This window comes from Haematobia irritans, chromosome 3 (assembly GCF_050003625.1).
Source record: "Haematobia irritans isolate KBUSLIRL chromosome 3, ASM5000362v1, whole genome shotgun sequence".
NCBI classification, from domain to species: domain Eukaryota; kingdom Metazoa; phylum Arthropoda; class Insecta; order Diptera; family Muscidae; genus Haematobia; species Haematobia irritans.
In genome coordinates this window covers 226,518,010-226,539,987 of record NC_134399.1, presented here as the reverse complement: position 1 = coordinate 226,539,987, position 21,978 = coordinate 226,518,010, and the positions used below count along the sequence as shown (strand labels likewise).

The 21,978-nt window shown below is 31.6% G+C and overlaps 1 protein-coding gene across 1 annotated transcript in view; it reads right to left on the bottom strand.

Annotated features, from left to right (window-relative positions):
* Nucleotides 1–21,978, bottom strand: part of inaE (inactivation no afterpotential E) — a 58,712-nt gene that overhangs the window by 8,236 nt on the left and 28,498 nt on the right. Inside the window, exons 4-14 of the mRNA XM_075299505.1 lie at nt 17,611–17,715; nt 17,093–17,194; nt 16,846–17,023; nt 16,557–16,776; nt 13,339–13,538; nt 12,751–13,275; nt 12,549–12,690; nt 12,384–12,488; nt 12,186–12,313; nt 11,998–12,021; nt 2,823–3,033 (exon numbers count right to left, since the gene is read on the bottom strand). Of these exons, the coding sequence (XP_075155620.1) occupies nt 2,823–3,033; nt 11,998–12,021; nt 12,186–12,313; nt 12,384–12,488; nt 12,549–12,690; nt 12,751–13,275; nt 13,339–13,538; nt 16,557–16,776; nt 16,846–17,023; nt 17,093–17,194; nt 17,611–17,715 (1,940 nt within the window). The remainder of the gene's footprint in view (nt 1–2,822; nt 3,034–11,997; nt 12,022–12,185; nt 12,314–12,383; nt 12,489–12,548; nt 12,691–12,750; nt 13,276–13,338; nt 13,539–16,556; nt 16,777–16,845; nt 17,024–17,092; nt 17,195–17,610; nt 17,716–21,978) is intronic.

The following is a 21,978-nucleotide window of genomic DNA, read 5'->3' as shown; positions in this document are numbered from 1 at the left end:
TCTAAAATTAAATTTTGTGTTGTTGCATTACTGCAGCAACAAAACGAAATAAGAATAAGATTAAGGGACTTGTAGTTATATGAAAAGATGATGTACAGTGGGAGTAAAGATGATTCAATTTGTAAGAGGATATTTCCCAAATGTTTTCTTCATAAGGAGTTAGCATAAAGGACCCAAAATTGAGTTATCTATCCCAGCCAGATCTATACTGAAGACTGTGGAAAGGTTCATTCGCCCGAACCGAAACATGTACAGTATATGCGTGTATAGATTTGTATCTGGCGTTTTCTTTTCAATGACTCATTAATAAAAAAGGTTCCTTAATCTAAAATTGTCCATTAAGCTCGAATAATAATTGTAAAATTAAAGAACAATAGTTTTATTTTTATAATTCAGTTCATTTTTATATAATTTGTACATTTTCTTTTCATTAACAATTCCCTTAATCTTCTTGTCCAATAAGCTCGAATAAATATTGTAATAATACACATTGTGTTATGTACATATTTCCTTTTATTAATTATTCCCATTTCTTCATTTATTTCGATTTTTCTCCTCTTTTATTTTCCTTTGCATCGCTGTACCTATCTATTCGCTCTGCATCACTGTTTACCATACGCATATTCAACTATTCTTTACTATGCCCGAAAGCCTCATTTAGTTGTGAAAAGTACAAGTATCATAAGGGTGAAGTGATTTTCGACACCCAACAGAAGTATATGTGGATAATTGGGGGTACCATCGGTTTAAGAATGCGATTTTTTGAAGACGATGGCATGAATCACCCCGAGGCTTGACGAGTAGTAAAGCGAGTGACATCGACCGCAGCCGAACTTCCGATAGCAGCACCCGATTCATCCTAACGCGATTCGTTCGCATATACACTAGAACTCCCCACCACCTCCTCCCATCCCCTCTTCCCCCAGGCTATACTATGAGCCACCTAACGCGGTTCGTCCGCTTCCGCGATTCGTTCGCTTCAGCAGTTCGCCTGCTTCCGCGGTTCGTCAGATTCAGCGATTCGTTCACCTCAGCAGTTCAGATGCTTCTGCAGTTCATCCGCTTCAGCGATTCGGCTGTTTTACTCGGTTCATCGTAACGCGGTTCGTTCGAATCCTAACATTGTAATATACTAGCACTCCCTCCCATCCCCTCTTCCCCCAGGCAATACTAGGATCCACCTAACGCAGTTCGTCCGCTTCCGCGATTCGTTCGTTCGTCGCCTCCTTCCGCGGTTCGTCAGCTTCAACGTTTCGTTTGCTTACGCAATTCGTTCGCCTTAGTAGTTCGGCTGCTTCTGTAGTTCATCCGCTTCAGCGATTGATTCGCTTCCGCAGTTCGGCTGCTTCAGCGATTCGTTCGCTTCAGCCGTTCGGCTGCTTCCGCGGTTCGTCCGCTTTAGCGATTCTAGCAGGGACCGAACCGACACCATCGTCATCCCCGTTCACGAACACCGGTCGGCCCGACATCCCCAACGAACACCAGTTGACCCGATACCATCGTCATCCCCGTTTACGAACACCAGTCAGCCCGACACCGTCGACACATCGTACTACAAAAACAAAACAACAAAACCCAAAACTAAGAGTTTTTTTATTTTTATTTTACTCTTTTTAATCAGAAATTACACACAAAAAAAATTTTTTCTGATTCAATCACGAAATTAATTGATCCAGTTAATTTTTAATTGAAATGTCTTCAATCACAGAAATGATAGTATCAATTAAAAAATTAATTGAAGGTCAATTAAAAAGTTAATTGATCCAATTAAAAAATTAATTGATACTATTATTTTTGTGATTGACTTTTGTTTCAATTATAAAATTTGTTGAATCAAATAAATTTTTAATTAAATATTTTTTAAAACTCAATTAAAATTTTAATTGGAAAAATTTTCGTGAAATTTTTTTTTGTGTGTATATCTACTTCTCTATTCCTGTGCCACTTTGAAAATATCTTTGAATGTAATAATGGTTTATTATTTGTCATTTCTGATTGGCATTTGAGAAATAAATAAAAAGTATGAGAACGAACGTTTACGAACACCAGTCAGCCCGACAACGTCGACACATCGTACTACAAAAACAAAACAACAAAACCCAAAACTAAGAGTTTTATTTTATTTTTTTTTTTTTAATTTTACTCTTTTTAATCAGAAATTATATCTACTTCTCTATTCCTGTGCCACTTTGAAAATTTCTTTGAATGTAATTAATGGTTTATTATTTGTCATTTCTGATTGGCATTTGAGAAATAAATAAAATGTATGAGAATGAAAATATTTGGAGCTGGAGTGGCGTATTTGTTAAATAATAAAAAATTTAATCATCGATTAAACATATTTTTTATTTTCCCATGGCACCGAAAACAATTCCAGACTTTGGGAGGTTAGGAAATAAAACTGATCATTGCATGTCTTAAGATTTTGTACAAAACTTAAATGCCAAATAGATGCAAAAAAGTATAAAATGGTGGAATATACACATAGAAAACAAAAAGATAAATACAAATTATCATAACTTTCTAATTAGTATACGCACTGCTTCAAAACATTTGAAAAACTAAAAATAAAACAAAACTGTTAAATGATAATAAATAAAATTTATTTGTCAGACTTTTTAGCGACTTTTGTGTCTTGATATTCATAACAATAATAAAATAATTTTTAAAAATTACTATACAAAAACAAATAACTAATGAAAAATTAACTATATATATATGTGTGTGTAAAAAATAGCAATACAAAAAATAAATTAAGTGCCTATTATATTCAGATATATGTATGTGTACTATACATTTATCATCATTTACTATCAGACTTAGGCAAGTAAATGCGGACGGTTATTCAAATTGATATTACTATCCAGTGATGAAGCATCATCTACTGCATCGGATATTACCTTCTTGAGTGCAGATAATATTTTATCCGGCATATGATCCTGTAGCATTACAGGCGATATAAGTACTTCATCAAAATCTGTTGAATCGGCCCATATAGCTTGGTAGACGGGTTCGCGGCTCTTCAAAACATTTCTGAAATACAGATTTAATTGAATTTTAATGCATTTATTTTATTAACTTTATCGAATTAAAAAAAAATATTGAAAAATATATATAATTTAGATTGTTAGAACATCTAGGCTAATTAAAAATATTTAAGGGTAATAATAATAATGCATATAGATTAGAAAAAAATCGGTTCATTGTATTAATGTTTTCTTTGAATTACGCGTACAAAGAAACATATCAACAATATTTTTCCATTAAAAGTTTAATTGATTCCATTAATTTTTAAGCAAAACTAAATGCAATCGTAAAATTTACTACACTCAAAAATCAGTGAACCCTCCAGGACATTAAAATCAATTTAATACTACACACAAAATTTTTTTTTCCTGATTCAATCACGAAATTAATTGATCCAATTAATTTTTTAATTGAAATGTCTTCAGTCACGAAAATGATAGTATCAATCACAGTTTTAATTGAGCATAGAAAAAATTCTTGATTAAAAAATTAATTGATTTCATTAGCAAATTTCAATTAATTTTTTAATTGATTCAATTAAAAATTTAATTGATGTTGATTGCAAAACTCAATTAAGTTGTTATTTAGAAAAGGTAACTATTTTCAATTACTTTCTGAATTGGCTTAGAGTTTTTATTTGGAATAACAATGGATTGTTATTCCAAATGTTTAATTAAAAACAAGTAAGGAAAGTCTAAAGTCGGGCGGGGCCGACTATATTATATATGGGAGCTATATCTAAATCTGAACTGATTTCAATCAAATTTTGCACACTTAACTGCACTACTAATTGTACTCCTAGTGCAAAATTTCAACCAAATTGGGCCAAAACTCTGGCTTTTAGGACAATATTAGTCCATATCGGGCGAAAGATATATATGGGAGCTATATCTAAATCTGAACCGATTTCAATCAAATTTTGCACACTTGACTATACTACTAATTGTACTCCTAGTGCAAAATTTCAACCAAATTCGGCCAAAAATTTGGCTTCTGGGGTCATATAAGTCCATATCGGGCGAAAGATATATATGGGAGCTATATCTAAATCTGAACCGATTTCTTCCAAAATCAATAGAGTTCTATTCTGACCCAAATTAGGAACATGTGCCAAATTTGAAGGCGATTGGACTTAAATTGCGACCTAGACTTTGATCACAAAAATGTGTTCACGGACAGACGGACGGACAGACGGACATGGTTATATCGACTCAGGGACCCACCCTGAGCATTATAGCCAAAGACACCATGTGTCTATCTCGTCTCCTTCTGGGTGTTACAAACATATGCACTAACTTACAATACCCTGTTCCACAGTGTGGCGCAGGGTATAATTAAAAAAATGTTCATCACTTTTTATACCCACCACCAGAGAATGGTAACTTTGTCATTCCGTTTGTAACGCATCGAAATATCGATTTCCGATTATATAAAGTATATATATTCTTGATCAGGGAGAAATTCTAAGACGATAAAAACCATTTCCGTCTGTCTGTTGTAATCACGCTACAGTATTCAATAATGGAGCAATCGTGCTGAAATTTTGCACAAACTCGTCTTTTGTCCGCAGGCAGGTCAAGTTCGAAGATGGGCTATATCGGTCCAGGTTTTGATATAGTGCCCATATAAATCGACCTCCCGTTTTGGTGCCATGTGCTTATAGAAACCGTAGTTTTTATCCAACTTGCCTGAAATTGGAAACCTAGAGGTATTTTAGGACCATAAAGAGGAATGCCAAGAATAGTGAGTATCGGTCCATGTTTTGGTATAGCCCCCATATAGACCGATTTCCCGATTTTACTTCTTGGGCTTATAAAAACCGTAGTTTTTATCCAACTTGCCTGAAATTGAAAATCTAGAGGTATTTTCGGACCATAAAGAGGTGTGCAACAAATGGTGAGTATCGGTTAAATGTTTTAGTACAGCCCCCATAAGAACGATCTACCGATTTAACTCCTTGGGTTTCTAGAAGCCGTAGTTTTTATCCGATTTGTCTCAAATTGGAAATCTAGAGTTATTTTCGGGCCATAAAGAGATGTGCCAAATATGGTAAGTATCGGTTAAATGTTTTAGTACAGCCCCCATAAGAACGATCTCCCGATTTAACTCCTTGGGTTTCTAGAAGCCGTAGTTTTTATCCGATTTGCCTGAAATTGTAAATATTCTGGTATTTGAGGCTCACAAACAACGTGTATCGGATTAAGTTTTAATCGGTCCATTTGGTAAGGCCTCCATATAGACCGATTTCACTTCTTGAGGATATAGAAGGCGCACCGATCATGAAAATTGCTTGTAACTCAATGAAAATTTCCAGATTTTACTTCTCGGGTGAAAATCTACAGATTTAAGATTTCAAATCAAGACGTTATTTTATAATTTTTTTGCACACTTACAAGAGACGTTAATGATTCGTCTAAAACTCAGACAAAAATGGTATTTATAAAGGTAAAATCTTTAAATTTATCTTCGGGAAGTGCTTGATCTGTCATCAAACCTTCATGAAATTTGAAAGCAAACTATAATAATTGATTCATGTTGGTGGGTTTTTAAGATTCGACCCGGCCGAACTTACTGCTGTATATACTTGTTTTAACTGACTGACCGAATTTTATTAAAAAGTTAATTGTATCAATTAATTTTGTAATTAAAAATTCTAAAATGTTCAATCAATGTCTTAATTAAATTAATGTTTCTATCTTGATTAAAAAGTTAATTGTATCAATTAATTTATTAATTGATAAAAATTTTAACTTCAATTAACTTTTTAATTGGAAATATTTTGGTGCTATTTTTTTCTGTGTACTTTAGCTCGTGGAATTTATTATTTTTAATAACAATTTGTCCAATATACCCTCAAAAAAATAGCTTCTGTAACATATACTCCCAAACATATTCTGCTTCAAGCATATATATTTTCAGAATTGGTCCAAACTAGATATTGTTTGTATTGTTCAAACATATTATGTTTTATTATGTTTCACCTTAGGCACACATTGATAGAAGAAACTTTTTTTGTGTGTATATATTTTTAAAGCGCCAACTGGATACTTCCATTTTTTTTTACTTGCGGCATACTCTCTTGGTCCCTCTTTCTAAACACATATATGTTTATAGGAAATTTTTAAATTAATATATTTTTGCATCCACACACATTATGTTTAAAAAATGTTATGTCCCAAACACAACATGTTCTAACATATATGTTACAAACATGTTATGTTAGTTTATAAACATTATATGCTTGCATTTATATGCTAAAAATTTGAGTTCCAAACATATAATTTTTACACCGAAACTTATGAAAAACACTCTTCCGTGTAGAGAAACATTTCTTAACGTTAATAATTTTTTATGTGGGTTAGTTAAATGAAGTCAAAAAGCGGACAAAAATTAAACACAAATGAAGTATAAAGATTTACTAAATTCGTAGAAATATTTACTTATTTTTGTGATTTCTACGTTTGTAATGCAGTTAGCATTTTCTAAAATTAACCTTTTTTATGTAGAATCAGTTAAACTTTTAACTGGATCAGTTCAGTTTTTTAATTAGTATTTGACATCAATTGTCATGGAGCTTTCGGTCGGAGTTGTAATAAAGGGCAACCGTATTGGGAATTTTTTTCAGATGTAGTCAGCCGATTGTAATAAAATATCATTAATAATTCCATCATAGTTATCAACATAATGTTATATATAGAACAATACATAAAACAAAATTCCATGCTTTAAATAAATATTATTTCATGCATCCATAAATATAAAATATACATATATTTTTTTGTTAATTTGTAATTTACTAGTATTCTATGTACATTGGAATATTTTTTCAATATGCCCCACAGTCTAAAGATATTATACGTTGTTTTGGAATATCATGCAACTTGATCTATCTTTTAAAATAATTAAAGGCATGAACGACATGCACTAAATATTGATTAATTTGGTAGAACAATAATAGTTACAAAAATATTTTTTTCATTATTTTTAAGAAGTTTTTTTTATCTAATACACTTCCCCTCATTAAAAAAGATAACAACAAAGAATTAGTGTCCTCAAATTACAACAACATTCTTTCATAAAGTTTATCAATACAGATAAATATGTTGAACTTAGATTTTGATAAATCGAATTAAAATTTAGTATTTTTATATAAAAGGGAAATCATTTGAACTAAAGTCAACGTCCCACCAATCTTGACCTTAGGCTTATGGCTTAGTACTAGGTAGTCAAACCGTGACGGACTTAAAGGAATTTGTTTTTAACTAGTAGGTACTTTTTTATCCACAACGTGTAAAAAAATATGCAACACTGACAACAGCTGTTTAACCCTTCCGTGCATGATGAGGTCCCGGTGGACCTTTTTGACTTTTAGTCATACATAACTTTATATTTTATATGATTTGGAACGTGATGGTTTACGACTTCTGGTATGAAAGTGTTTTAAATTGGAATTTAAAATTTTTTATGCGATTTTTATATTTTTATAAGTGTTCTAAACAGTTTGGTGTATTTCTGTATGATGGGGTCCAATGGGACCAACCACTAATTACATTAGCGGTTTAATTTAAACATTATCTGCATCCAATTAAAAATTAAATAAAACTGTATTTAAAAAACAAATATCTATATATGCAATTTGTGCACCGTATAAGCGTCCATCTACAGTAAATAATCGAATAATATCGTAGGGACAACTTTTGGTCCCATGGGACATCATCAGGCAGGTATGATACCTATCGGAGGGTTTTAATGAATAAATTAAATAGTACATCCAAAATAGTTTAGTAGTTTTGGCAGAAAAATCTGCAAAAAGTAAAAATTACAATCAGTCACTGTTTGCAAAAATAGTAATCATTGACAGATATTTTTTTAAAATAAAATAAAAAAATAATCCAGCTGCTATCTTAGAAGAATAAAAAACAGTATATCGAGAATATATCTTGTATTTGCTAAAAAATATCTGAATTTTTAATATATTTATTTTTTGCAAAATAATTTGAAATTTCTAAATGTTTAAGAGTTTTTAATTTTTCGGCTCTTAAAAATGCTTTTGGCAAAATTTTAAAACCTACTAATTTTATGAATTGCTGTTCTCTAGGCTATGAAATATAAAAATATATCAGCAGACGTAAACTACTGTTTTAGCAGACTTTTCAATGAGTGTAATAAATATTTGCTGGAAATGCCATCGAGACTTGCACAGAATAGATAGAACACCAGTCCAGCTATTGCAAATTTGTTACACCCTCCACCATAGGATGAGGGTATATTAACGTTGCCATTCCGTTTGTAACACATCGAAATATTGCTCTAAGACCCCATAAAGTATATATATTCTGGGTCGTGGTAAAATTCTGAGTCGATCTGAGCATGTCCGTCCGTCCGTCCGTCTGTTGAAATCACGCTAACTTCCGAACGAAACAAGCTATCGACTTGAAACTTGGCACAAGTAGTTGTTATTGATGTAGGTCGGATGATATTGCAAATGGGCCATGTCGGTCCACTTTTACGTATAGCCCCCATATAAACGGACCCCCAAATTTGGCTTGCGAGGCCTCTAAGAGAAGCAAATTTCATCCGATCCGGCTGAAATTTGGTACATGGTGTTAGTATATGGTCTCTAACAACCATGCAAAAATTGGTCCACATCGGTGCATCATTATATATAGCCCCCATATAAACCGATCCCCCGAGTTGGCTTGCGAGGCCTCTAAGAGAAGCAAATTTCATCCGATCCGGCTGAAATTTGGTACATGGTGTTAGTATATGGTATCTAACAACCATGCAAAAATTGGTCCACATCGGTGCATAATTATATATAGCCCCCATATAAACCGATCCCCCGAGTTGGCTTGCGAGGCCTCTAAGAGAAGCAAATTTCATCCGATCCGGCTGAAATTTGGTACAAGGTGTTAGTATATGGTCTCTAACAACCATGCAAAAATTGGTCCACATCGGTCTATAATTATATATAGCCCCCATATAAACCGATCCCCCGATTTGGCTTGCGAGGCCTCTAAGAGAAGCAAATTTCATCCGATCCGGCTGAAATTTGGTACATGGTGTTAGTATATGGTCTCTAACAACCATGCAAAAATTGGTCCACATCGGCCCATAATTATATATAGCCCCCATATAAACCGATCACCAGATTTGACCTCCGGAGCCTCTTGGAAGACCAAAATTCATCTGATTCAGTTGAAATTTGGTACGTGGTGTTAATATATGGCCTCAAACTCCCATGCAAAAATTGGTCGAAATCGGTCCATAATTATATATAGCACCCATATAAACCGATCCCCAGATTTGACCTCCGGTGCCTTTTGGAAAAGCAAAATTCATCCGATCTGGTTGAAATTTTGTACGTGGTGGTAGTATATGATATTTAACAACCATGCCAAAAGTGGTCCATATCAGTCCATAATCATATATAGCCCCCATATAAACCGATCCCGAGATTTGATTTTGGAGCCTCTTGGAGGAGCAAATTTCATCCGAGTCAGTTGAAATTTGGTACGTTGTGCTAGTATATGACCGTTAACAACCATGCCTAACTAGGTCCATATCGGTCTATAGTTATATATAGCCCTCAGATAAATCGATCCCCAATCACACAAAAATTGGTCCATACCAATAATTGTATATAGCCCCCATATAAGCGACCCCCATATTTCAATTCTGGCTCCCTACGTACCGTGCAATAGTCCATATCGATTCGTAATTATATGTAGACTTACCTACACATACTTTTTATTTCGTCTAATGTATACTAACTCACAATTTAGAAAACGATTTAAGATACCACAACCCAAGTAATTCGATTGTGGATGACAGTCTTTCGTAGAAGTTTCTACGCAATCCATGGTGGAGGGTACATAAGATTCGGCCTGGCCGAACTTACGGCTGTTTATACTTGTTTTTATTTTCCTTCTTTATGTGAGACTTTTCGACTACATGCAAAAAAACGTTTGGAAAACGTGTACCGAAAACGTTTTTCTTTTGTTAGAGTTTTTTGAATTTCTTCGAAAATTTGAAAGGGTTCGAACCCAGAACCCTTGGTATGCAAGGCGGGCGTAGCAACCACTGCTCCACGGTGCACAACTAAATGTATGTTTCTGTTAAATAAAGTTTGTATAATCGGCCCGTGGGCGCCGCAAGCTATGCTTTATAAATATAATTGTCTATTGATGACAATAACAACTACGTAGCTCAGTGGATAGTGTGTTGGCTTACAAATTGCATGGTCGATTCTCCGTCCAGGCGAAAGGTAAAATTTAAAAATAAAATCGAATAATTTCTTCTACATTGTTGGTATTACAGAAAAATGTGCTAAGAACTAAAAAACATCGAGGAAGTGGGAAAGATGTGAGGGAAAATGCAATTAGCCAGAAAAGATTGTTTTTTTTTGAGTTATTGAAATTGTTTTTACATCCTGAAAAAGAACAAATGTTTATCACAAAAAGTATATACTTTTCTTCCAAATAAACTTCCTTAAAGCAAAAAGCAAATGAGAAACGAATTTTGTTTGTCTAAAATTTCGTTTGAGAAGAAAGAATTATTTTTTTGCGTGTATATTGGCGTTGTTCTAATATATGCTCTAAGGTGCAGTGTTTGCTCATGACTTTAAACAAGGACGGACAGACGACTCATACAAATTTTGCATCCAGTAGCAAAAACAAAGAGATATCTCCTTGCTCGTAGGGCAGATTACGATTTATCGTCATTATGACGACTTTTTAGGGTATCATTCATTGAGAGAGCAGTTCAGCACTTGTGGTATCACAATGAACTGAATAACCCAACAAAAAATATTGCAAGTTGTTCTATAAACATTTATGTTCAAGCGCATCCCGGGATTCTCCACCATTTTTTTTCACTTCCTTTGAAGTTCACTTGGACCTAGAAAATATGCTATTTGGAATCTCTTTTTTGCCGGGAACTTAATAAAAGGTGATTTGAAGAATTAGAAGGTGCTATAGATTCTTGTATAAACTTCATTTTGCTATGCTAAAATTACTACTCCACTTCCGATGAAGTTCTCTTGGACCTAGAAAATATGATATTTGGAAGGTCTTTTTTTGCCTAAAATTTTTATGCGATTCATCGGGCCGCTTACTACCCTAAAATTCATCGTGTTCACGTATAAGGTTAGCCATATAGTTTTCACATTAAAGAATGGCGACCGAATCTATTATTAAGTCACATTTTTATCATAATGATATGGGATCGCGAATTATTTATTGAGCGTGATTCAAAGTCTACTACCAAGGAATGGTTCGAAATATACGTAGTACAAAAAGTTATCGATGAAAGTTTATAAATATGTTCATGTTTTAAGGATAAATTAAAAATAAATATTTTTGATTGTGGTTGTTACGATCTCCTGACCACATTTTGACTAATTTTAACTAAAAATATCTGGTAAAACTAAGAGGATCCAGAAATCAATTACGGACTCTAGAAATATTTCAACACTCAGAGAAAATGCCTTCAAATAACAGTAGCCGATGACCGCTTGCTATTGATGTTGTACTGAAAAAATAAGTGGTCGTGTTTGTTATTATTATTATTAAAGTTTTTCTATGGCTGTATATATTCAAATAGGCGTTTTATATACCCAATTTGTTAGCTAAATCATTAAAACTTAAGCAGTCTTTTTTATATAATTATATGTCTCATAATGAGTCGTATTATAATTGAATGAGGTAAATGCTATATTTCTCTTCTTAGAGCTTAAAGCGTAATTAGATAATATTAAAAATATTAAGCTTTAAGAAACATGTAAGTGTTTTTAATGCCAACTGATTTTGCCGAGTGTGAAATATCTAAGAAATGGACAAATTGATTTAGACAAAAAGAAAATCGGCATGCTTGAATTGACACAGGGGACTTTGTTAACATGCAATTTATACTACTCTGTTTTCCATACAGGCTGATTTATAAAATTGTACGAGTAACCGTGATTCCTACCTCCAACCTCTGTCATATTTTTTCCTGTAATTAAATTATTTGCATATTTATTTGGAATGGCATAAAAAATTAGGCAAAATTAAAATGAATGAGAAGCATTAAAAAAATAGAATATAATTTTAAAATTATTTTCATAGATGTGTTTGTATAGGTGCTTGATTTTTAAAATCATTGAAAAAATTACTTACTCATCAGCCTTTGGATGATGGCGAACAATGTGTATAATACGTCCAGGCGGGTATAGGGGTTGATGAAGAGTTAAAGCTATTGAACTGTCACCAGGATGTGTACTAGTCGAACGGGCAGTACCACGCTCCTAAGTTGAAAACGAAACACCAAATGGATAATTTAAAAATTACCATTTAATAAAAAATATATATTTATACCTCTTGGTATTTATTTATGTGGGTATCTTTTCCGGACATTTCCACAACAGATTTTGGTTCCGGACCACAACCACAACATAACATAGAGCATGATATGGTTTTCCACTGAACAAAAAAAAATATTTGACTTTAATTCTCATCTAAACGAAAATGTAATTTTACTACCTTTGGATCTATGCTACGCTGTATGGCATTTATGAGATCAGCCCTTAATGCTTCCATTTGGTATAAACCAATGCGAGGCACTACATCCTTGCCTAACACAATGGATGTTACAAATGTTTTGGAATATTCCACAGCAGGCATGCTAAAATTTGTGGTACACAATAAAACTGAATTCATTATTCAATGCTTCAACAATAGTTACCTTAATAGACCTCCAGGTGGAGCATAGCTAAAGCATAAAACTGAAGGATAATCGGGTTTCAGAAGTATGGCCAATATGGCAGCAGCACCAGCTCCCAGTGAATGACCAACGATTACCAAACCAAAGGTATTTGTGTGTCTTTCCATGTTCTTGTTGAGTGCCTTTTCAATGATATTCTCCTCCTCCAATTTGTTTTTGATGTACACGGCAGCCTGAACCATACCCTTGTGTCCTAACCAATCATCACGTGGTGGACTGAGAGGCAAAACCTCTGCCTCTGCATTCAGGTCTGTGAGAATGTCTTTCATACTCAAAGTACCACGTATGCTGATCACAATTTTTTTCTGTGTGTAATCAATGGCCACAAAGAATGGAGTTTCCCCCACATCGACATGATATGTTACATAAACGATTTCAATATCACCCACTTTTAAAGTCTTTTTAAGGGCAGCATAGTTGCAATAACAGCAATTGTCCTGAATAACTTCGGCATCAGATGTTTCACCAGTGCAACAGCCAAAGCATCTACAATAAAGCAAGAAAACAATTGAGTATTGTGGTAATCATCATTCGGTTTGTCATACTCACTTTAATTCGGGTACTAGATTGCATATTTTGGAACGATTTATAATAAAGTACATGGGCCAGCCATAAGCTCCTTGGGCAAAATACATATAATGAATAACTGTTTGATAAAAATCATAGTTTTTAGCATCGTTTAGGGCCAGGAATTGTGTTCTTTCGGTTATAGGCACTCCACTTAGAAATTCATAGGTACCATTTTTTCTCTGCAGGAAATATAATACAGAAGTTAGTGTAACCATGAATTTTTGTCTTTTAGCAGACAGACACTAATGTTTAAAGAAGATTTTTTGCGGCTGATCGATTTTTTTTTTTGATTTTTTAGAAAATCGATCTATATGCCAGACAAAGTCGACTTTTGATAGTGATAAAAATCGACTTCGAATTGGAATTAAAAAGGAAATGTGCTGTTTGAACTTTGTTATTTTGACAATTAATCAAAATGTCGAAAATTTATATGCCAAAAGTCGATTTTGGCATTCAAGTTTTTGTAATCTTTAAATTCGACTTTTTATTTTTTAGAAAATCGATTTTTAAGGTAACCAAACTCGACTTTTGATAGAGACCAAAATCGGCTTCTAATTTTATTCGACATTTCGATGACAATTAAGAGGGATAGTAAATTTTTAAGAAAATACAAAAAAGTATTTTTTGAGCGAAAAAGTACTTTTTACTACATTTCAATAAACGATTATTGTCAACAGTTCCCTTAGAATGAATTTTAAAGAAAATAAAATTTTGTTTGGTAACTCATCCATTTTAAATAAAAATATTTATAGGTATACAATTTTCACAAAATTTCTATAGAAATAGAATGTTTACCAAATTTTCTATAGAAATAAAATTTTGACAAAATTTTCTATAGAAATAATTTTTTGACAACATTTTCTATAGAAAAAAAGTTTTGACAAAATTTTCTATAGAAATAAAATTTTCACAAAATTTTCTATAGAAATAAAATTTTGACAAAATTTTCTATAAAAATAAAATTTTGACAACATTTTCTATAGAAATAAAATTTTGACAAAATTTTCTATAGAAATAAAATTTTGACAAAATTTTCTATGGAAATAAAATTTTCACAAAATTTTCTATAGAAATAGAATAGAATTTTCTCTAGTAATAACATTTTCACAAAATTTGCTATGAAAATAGAATTTTGACAAAATTTTCTATAGAAATAAAATTTTGATAAAACTTTCTATAGAAATAAAATTTTCACAAAATTTGCTATAGAAATAAAATTTTTACCAAATTTTCTATAGTAATAAAATTTTGACAACATTTTCTATAGATATAAAATAATGTTGACACAATTTTCTATAAAAATAAAAATTTGACAAAATTTTCTATAGAAATAAAATTTTGACAAAATTTTCTATAGAAATAAAATGTTGACAAAATTATCTATAGAAATAAAATTTTGACAAAATTATCTATAGAAATAAAATTTTGACAAAATTTTCTATAGAAATAAAATTTTGACAAAATTTTCTATAGAAATAAAATTTTCACAAAATTTGCTATAGAAATAGAATAGAATTTTCTCTAGTAATAACATTTTCACAAAATTTGCTATGAAAATAGAATTTTGACAACATTTTCTATAGATATAAAATTTTGACAAAATTTTCTATAGAAATAAAATTTTGACAAAACTTTCTATAGAAATAAAATTTTCACAAAATTTGCTATAGAAATAAAATTTTGGCAAAACTTTCTATAGAAATAAAATTTTGACAAAATTTTCCATAGAAATAAAATTTTGACAAAATTTTCTATAGAAATAAAATTTTGACAAAACTTTCTATAGAAATAAAATTTTCACAAAATTTGCTATAAAAATAAAATTTTTACCAAATTTTCTATAGTAATAAAATTTTGACAACATTTTCTATAGAAATAAAAATTTGACAAAATTTACTATAGAAATAAAATTTTAACAAAATTTTCTATAGAAATAAAATTCTGACAAAATTTTCTATAGAAATAAAATTTTGACAAAATTTTCTATAGAATCAAAATTGTGACAAAATTTTCTATGGATATAAAATATTGACACAATTTTCTATAGAAATAAAATTTTGACACAATTTTCTATAGAAATAAAATTTTGACAAAATTATCTATAGAAATAAAATTTTGACAAAATTATCTATAGAAATAAAATTTTGACAAAATTATCTATAGAAATAAAATTTTGACAAAATTTTCTATAGAAATAAAATTTTGACAACATTTTGTATAGAAATAAAGTTTTGACAAAATTTTCTATAGAAACAAAATTTTCTATAGAAATAAAATTCTGACAAAATTATGTATAGAAATAAAATTTTGACAAAATTATCTATAGAAATAAAATTTTGACAAAATTTTCTATAGAAAAAAATTTTGACAAAGTTTTCTATAGAAATAAAATTTTGACAAAATTTTCTATAGGAACAAAATTTTGACAAAATTTTCTATAGAAGTAAAATTTTGACAAAATTTTCTATAGAAATAAAATTTTGATAAAATTTTCTATAGAAATAAAATTTTGACAAAATTTTCTATAGAAATAAAATTTTGACAAAATTTTTTATATAAATAAAATTTTGGCAACATTTTCTATAGAAGTAAAATTGAAAATTTTTTTAAAAGAAAAAAGTTGATCGATAACTTCTTATCTAGAAAGTGTTCGTGTGGAAGCGTAATATAGAATCACATGCTTTCTCCGACCAAACCATTCTTAAAATTCAAGAAAGTCGTGTTTTTGAGTTTTTTTTCCCGCATGATCCTGTCTGTTTTGCCAAATTTGTAAAATTTCGTGTTTTTGAGTTTTTCTTCCCGCATGAACCTGTCTGTTTTGCCAAATTTGTAAATACCTTTATCAAATAAGTTTGTTAACGACTTTCAAGTATTAAAATATTTTGTCAAAACTATTGTTCGATAAATCTGATATCGGCTAAAAACAGAAAAGGTATTAAATCATTCGCGGGGGTACTACGGTATTGACCAGAATGAAAAAGTATTGAAAAAAGTACTATAGTACTGCATTCTCCATCCCTGGTGACACTTAATCAAAATGTCGAACATTGCCAAACGTTAACTTTTCAATAATCGCAAAAGTCAACTTTTTCAAATTTCCAAAAAAGTCGGAAGTCTGATTTTTACTCGAATAATTTTGAATTTAAAAAAAGTCGCAAAGTTGACGATTCAATTCTCATTACCTAATCTCTACTCACCTGTCTGACTATAGCTTCTCTTTCAAGACGTTGAAATTTCCTTAATAATACTAAACCGGCAACCACATCCGATGGCACAACATCCAAGTCCCGAAAAAAATCACTTAGCAATCTTGCTATGTCAGTGAACGAATTGCGGGTCTGTTCAGATGAGCCCATACAACAGAAAAGTAAACGACAACGATGATCCCAACTGTCTTGATATGCTCTTATGACTTTTCTATGGATTAGAATTTATTATTTGGATTAGTTTTGCTTTTGAAAATCAGTTGTAATCACAGTTGTTTACCTTTGACGCCAATTTCGATTCATACTATTACTCCTTTTGTAATTAAACCTTGATTCCGTCTCACGCATAGACCTTTGATACTTTTTCATTTTTACCCAAGATCTTCCGGCTGCATCAAAAGTACACCACACCGTAATGCATGTGACAAACACTAAAGCCCATCCAGCAATAATAATTGCTGAAATTTATAAAGATTGTATTAAAAAAATATATAGTATAAATTTAATGTAGTTTTAATATTACTTACCACAAAATATTTGTTTTGGTGTACTAATTGGCGATTCCAGGTAATATTTTGATAGCCATATTGATCCCAAAATCAACCATGAAATATCAAATAACATAACAGCTAAAAGGAAGAAAAATGTCTTCGTTTAATTTAAGATAAGGACCAGAAAACGCCGGAAAAAGTATAAATAGGTATCTTGTTTTGGGACTAACGTTTGTTGCGTTTTATTAAATAGTTGATTTTAATTTAATTTGACTTTATTTTCAGGTGGCCAATTTAACACAAATTACAATAACAAATTATTTATTATTTATTCGCAGTCAATAAAGTTTCATATGGATTGTAGTTTCAGACAAAAATAAACATTGCCGATGCAAGCTTGAAAGTGACATGTTTTGGTCTATTTTTAGTCAGTTTTATTTTAAATAAATAGAACTTTTACCTTGTACCTAGCGATAAACTCATAAACGTATAATCTCAAAATAAAACTCAAATCTAATTATTAAAAAAATATATTTTGTATTGTATCTGCTTACCAGTCTTGAAGTAAATCCAAAAATTGATTGGTGCACGAACTTCCGAGTCCAGTATACTCCCTCTCATTGAAATTACACATATTCCTATTTCGATGCCTAAGGAGGCTACAAAAAATAAAAAATTCAATTTAGATATAATGTGAGTTATTAATGTAAAGTTTTGAATAAATCAATTTGATTTTTTAATATATTTAATAATTTGTAATACCAAATATGTTTATCCCGTACAAACATCATATAGTTGTTGAACCCAATTTTTATACCATTTTATACCATTCTTGACAATGTGCCTAGCATGAAATATTCATCAACATCTATTGATCAACTTAGACCTACCTCGATATAAATTTGTGGTGGTCATGGATCGATTCCAATAGCGTAGATATTTTAGTATGGGATTTAATCGTGGAAAATGATTTGGAAAAAGTATTGCCCGATTTTCACAAATACCCGTATTATATTTTTGTTTTGTTATTGTTGGTTTCTTCTTCAATTTGTATACCCTGCGCCACACTGTGGAAGAGGGTATTATAAGTTAGTGAATATGTTTGCAACATCCAGAAGGAGACGAGATAGACACATGGTGTCTTTGGCAATAATGCTCAGGATGGGTCCCTGAGTCAATCTAGCCATGTCCGTCTGTCTGTGAACACATTTTTGTGAACAAAGTCTAGGTCGCAGTTTAAGTCCAATCGCCTTCAAATTTGGCACAAGTTCATGTTTTGGGTCAGAATAGAAGCCTATTGATTTTGGAAGAAATCGGTTCAGATTTAGATATAGCTCCCATATATATCTTTCGCCTGATATGCACTTATATGGACCCAGAAGACAGAGTTTTACTCTGATTTGCTTGAAATTTTGCACAAACATAACACTTGGTCGTATAGTCAAGTATGCAAAATTTGATTGAAATCGGATTAGGTTTAGATATATCTCCCATATATATCTTTCGTCCGATGTGGACTTATATGGCCCTAGAAGCCACATTTTTACCCTAATTTGATTGAAATTTTGCAGCAGGAGAACAATAAGTACTATAGTCAAGTGTGCCAAATTTGATTGAAATCGGTTCAGATTGAGTATAGCTCTCATAAACATCTTTCGCCCGATATAGACTTATATGGCCCCAGAAGCTAGAGTTTTAGCCCAATTTAGTTGAAATTTTACACTAGGAGTACAATTAGTAGTGTAGTCAAGTGTGCTAAATTTTATTGAAAACGGTTCAGATTTAGATATAGCTCCCATATATATCTTTCGCCCGATTTTCCGTCATATGACCACAGAGTTCAAAGTTGTAGTCCGATTTACGTGAAATTTTGCACAGGGAGTAGAATTAAAATACTAAGTATTCATGTCAAATTTGGTTGAAATTGGTTCAGATTTCTAACAGGTTGGCTGATAAGTCCCACGTCTGACACATAGATGGCGTCGCTAGTATTAAATTCATATTATTTTTATATAGTACCAACCCTCAAATGATTCGTGTCAAAATTTGACGTATGTAAGTCAATTAGTTTGTGAGATAGAGCGTCTTTTGTGAAGCAACTTTTGTTATTGTGAAAAAAATGGAAAAAAAGAATTTCGTGTTTTGATAAAATACTGTTTTCTGAAGGGAAAAAATACGGTGGAAGCAAAAACTTGGCTTGATAAAATGGTGAAATGAGCACGGAGGACGGTGAACGCAGTGGACGCCCGAAAGAGGTGGTTACCGACGAAAACATCAAAAAATCCACAAAATGATTTAGAATGACCGTAAAATGAAGTTGATCGAGATAGCAGAGGCCTTAAAGATATCAAAGGAACGTGTTGGTCATATCATTCATCAATATTTGGATATGCGGAAGCTCTCAATATTTGGTGCCGCGCGAGCTCACATTTGACCAAAAACAACAACGTGTTGATGATTCTGAGCGGTGTTTGCAGCTGTTAACTCGTAATACACCCCGAGTTTTTCCGTCGATATGTGACAATGAATGAAACATGGCTCCATCACTACACTCCTGAGTCCAATCGACAGTCGGCTGAGTGGACAGCGACCGGTGAACCGTCTCCGAAGCGTGGAAAGACTCAAAAGTCCGCTGGCAAAGTAATGACCTCTGTTTTTTGGGATGCGCATGGAATAATTTGTATCGATTATCTTGAGAAGGGAAAAACCATCAACCTCCTATTAACGCAAATGTTCGTTGTTTTTACGAATGGAATTCTTTCGGTGTTGGAAATAATAATGAAACTCCATCAAGGACCAGTGTTTATCGATGGTATCCAATGCGAATTTCGTTCAAAGCAGTTGTTTATTCCGGAAACCATTGATGCTGTGATGCGCCAACTGATATTGGAAGATTGTCATGTGACCTATAGTGAGATTGACAATTATCCATTATAAAATCAATTTGAAGTCAGAGAATGAAGCCGATCCATTTTTGTCGAGATCATATAATTTAATTTAGATTGATTGTATTACGGAGAATGAATTTTTTTTTTTGGATCCGGAAGTGGTGCAAAATTGAAGCAGAAGCGATGGATTTAACAAGGGCTTGTCATAGGACGGAAGTCCTCCATTTCAACAGCCGGTGAACTGAAATTGCATCACTTCTTTATGTGTGATCCGAATTCAATATTTTGGATGTAAATTAAAAAATTCTGTGATATTTTTTTCAAATAAATTATTTTTAAATTTTTTTTATAATTTTTAATGGAATCTAACGCTTGTCTGAAACGCTTGACCTCAAATATTTTCAAAAATTCTCAATTTTTTCAGATTGGATTTAGCATTTTTTTCGACAAAATTTAAATAATTTAATGGTACAAATTATTTAAATTATGAATTCTTAAACTGTTTTTAACCAATTTGAAACAAAAAAAGTTAAAATTACCCATTAAAAATATGTAAAAAGCATGTTACACTCGAAATAAAGTTTACTTGGATCCAAAGATTTTGACCTTCCCTTAAGGATTTTGGTATTGATTCCGAGCCAAAGATGCAGTTTCTTTGAAAATAAAGACATTTTTTACGGACGTCCCTGGCTTTAAATCTAGGATCAATAAAATTAAAATTGGATACTGATCTCATTCATCGAATTTTTATTCTCTTTTTGCGATATATTAATAAAGGTATTTATGTACAAACAAATTCCAATTTCAAAATCCAAACTATGCCAGGAATTTCAAAGTAAAAACAGTTTTCTTAATGCTAAAAAAACTTTAAAGCAAAGATGCAAATACTTAAAATAAGTCTTAGCCTATATTTGAAGCAATTTTATCCTAAATTTAAAATGCAATATGTTAGTTGAGTTAAAGACGATTTCTTTAAATTAAATTTTTTTTCTTTATTTTAAGGGAAATTTGCCTTACATCAAAGATCTACAACTTCAGCAGAGAGACGCAAAATTTCAAGATTTGTATCCTAAATTTAATGAAAAAAAAATTTTAAGCATGGATTATAAACTTTCTTTTAATAAAAATGTCATTATTTTAAAGAATTTTGTCCTTAACATTGCGTAAATTCCGAGTCCTATAATTTAAGTTGCATAATCTACCATATTAGGTCAATATTTTTTTCAGTGTATAAAAAATTGAATGAAAAGAACTTCCTGTGTAGTTAAAATAAAGAACATCATTGGGAGTACATCTTCTGGAATGGCTTTTGAAGTTGTGCCTTTGGAAGAACTTCCATTTTTTTTTGCTGGATAAACAAACCTCATGGAAGTGAGAAAATTTGAGGGAAGATACAATTAGAAAGAAAATTATAAAACAATGAGTTATGCTATGGTCACATTAGGCAAATATTTGACAGAAATCAAGAAAGAATCCGTCGCCATACACAAACCAGCAAACATTTTTAGCTCATATGGAATATATAACATCATGGCAGGATTATTTTCCAAAACTCATATCCAGGGAAAAATGGTTCTGGAAAATAGTTTGACACTAATTTTGGTCAAATATTTGCCTAGTGTGACCATAGCCTTAGTATTTATGAAATTTTTTTAAATCATGTAAAAGAATCAACGTTTATCACCAAAAGTATATACCTTTCTTCGAAACAAACTTCCTTACAGCGAAAAGCAAATGGGCAATTTGTTTGTTTAAAATTTCGTTTGGGAGGAAAGAATTATTTTTTACGTGTAGATCTTAATGGGGATTATTTTGAAAACCATAAAAGCGATTTTCGATTATTAATATTTGTTTCTGTTCTCTAATCTCGAAATATAAAAGACAACCCTCGTAATAAATAAATGATTCAACGAATGATAAAACACATATAAAAAACCCCTATAAATTTATCAATAATATATAATGTGATTTTATCAATAATCTTTGCGAATTCTAATGTAAATAAACTCTTCCATACATTCACAATTTCAATAT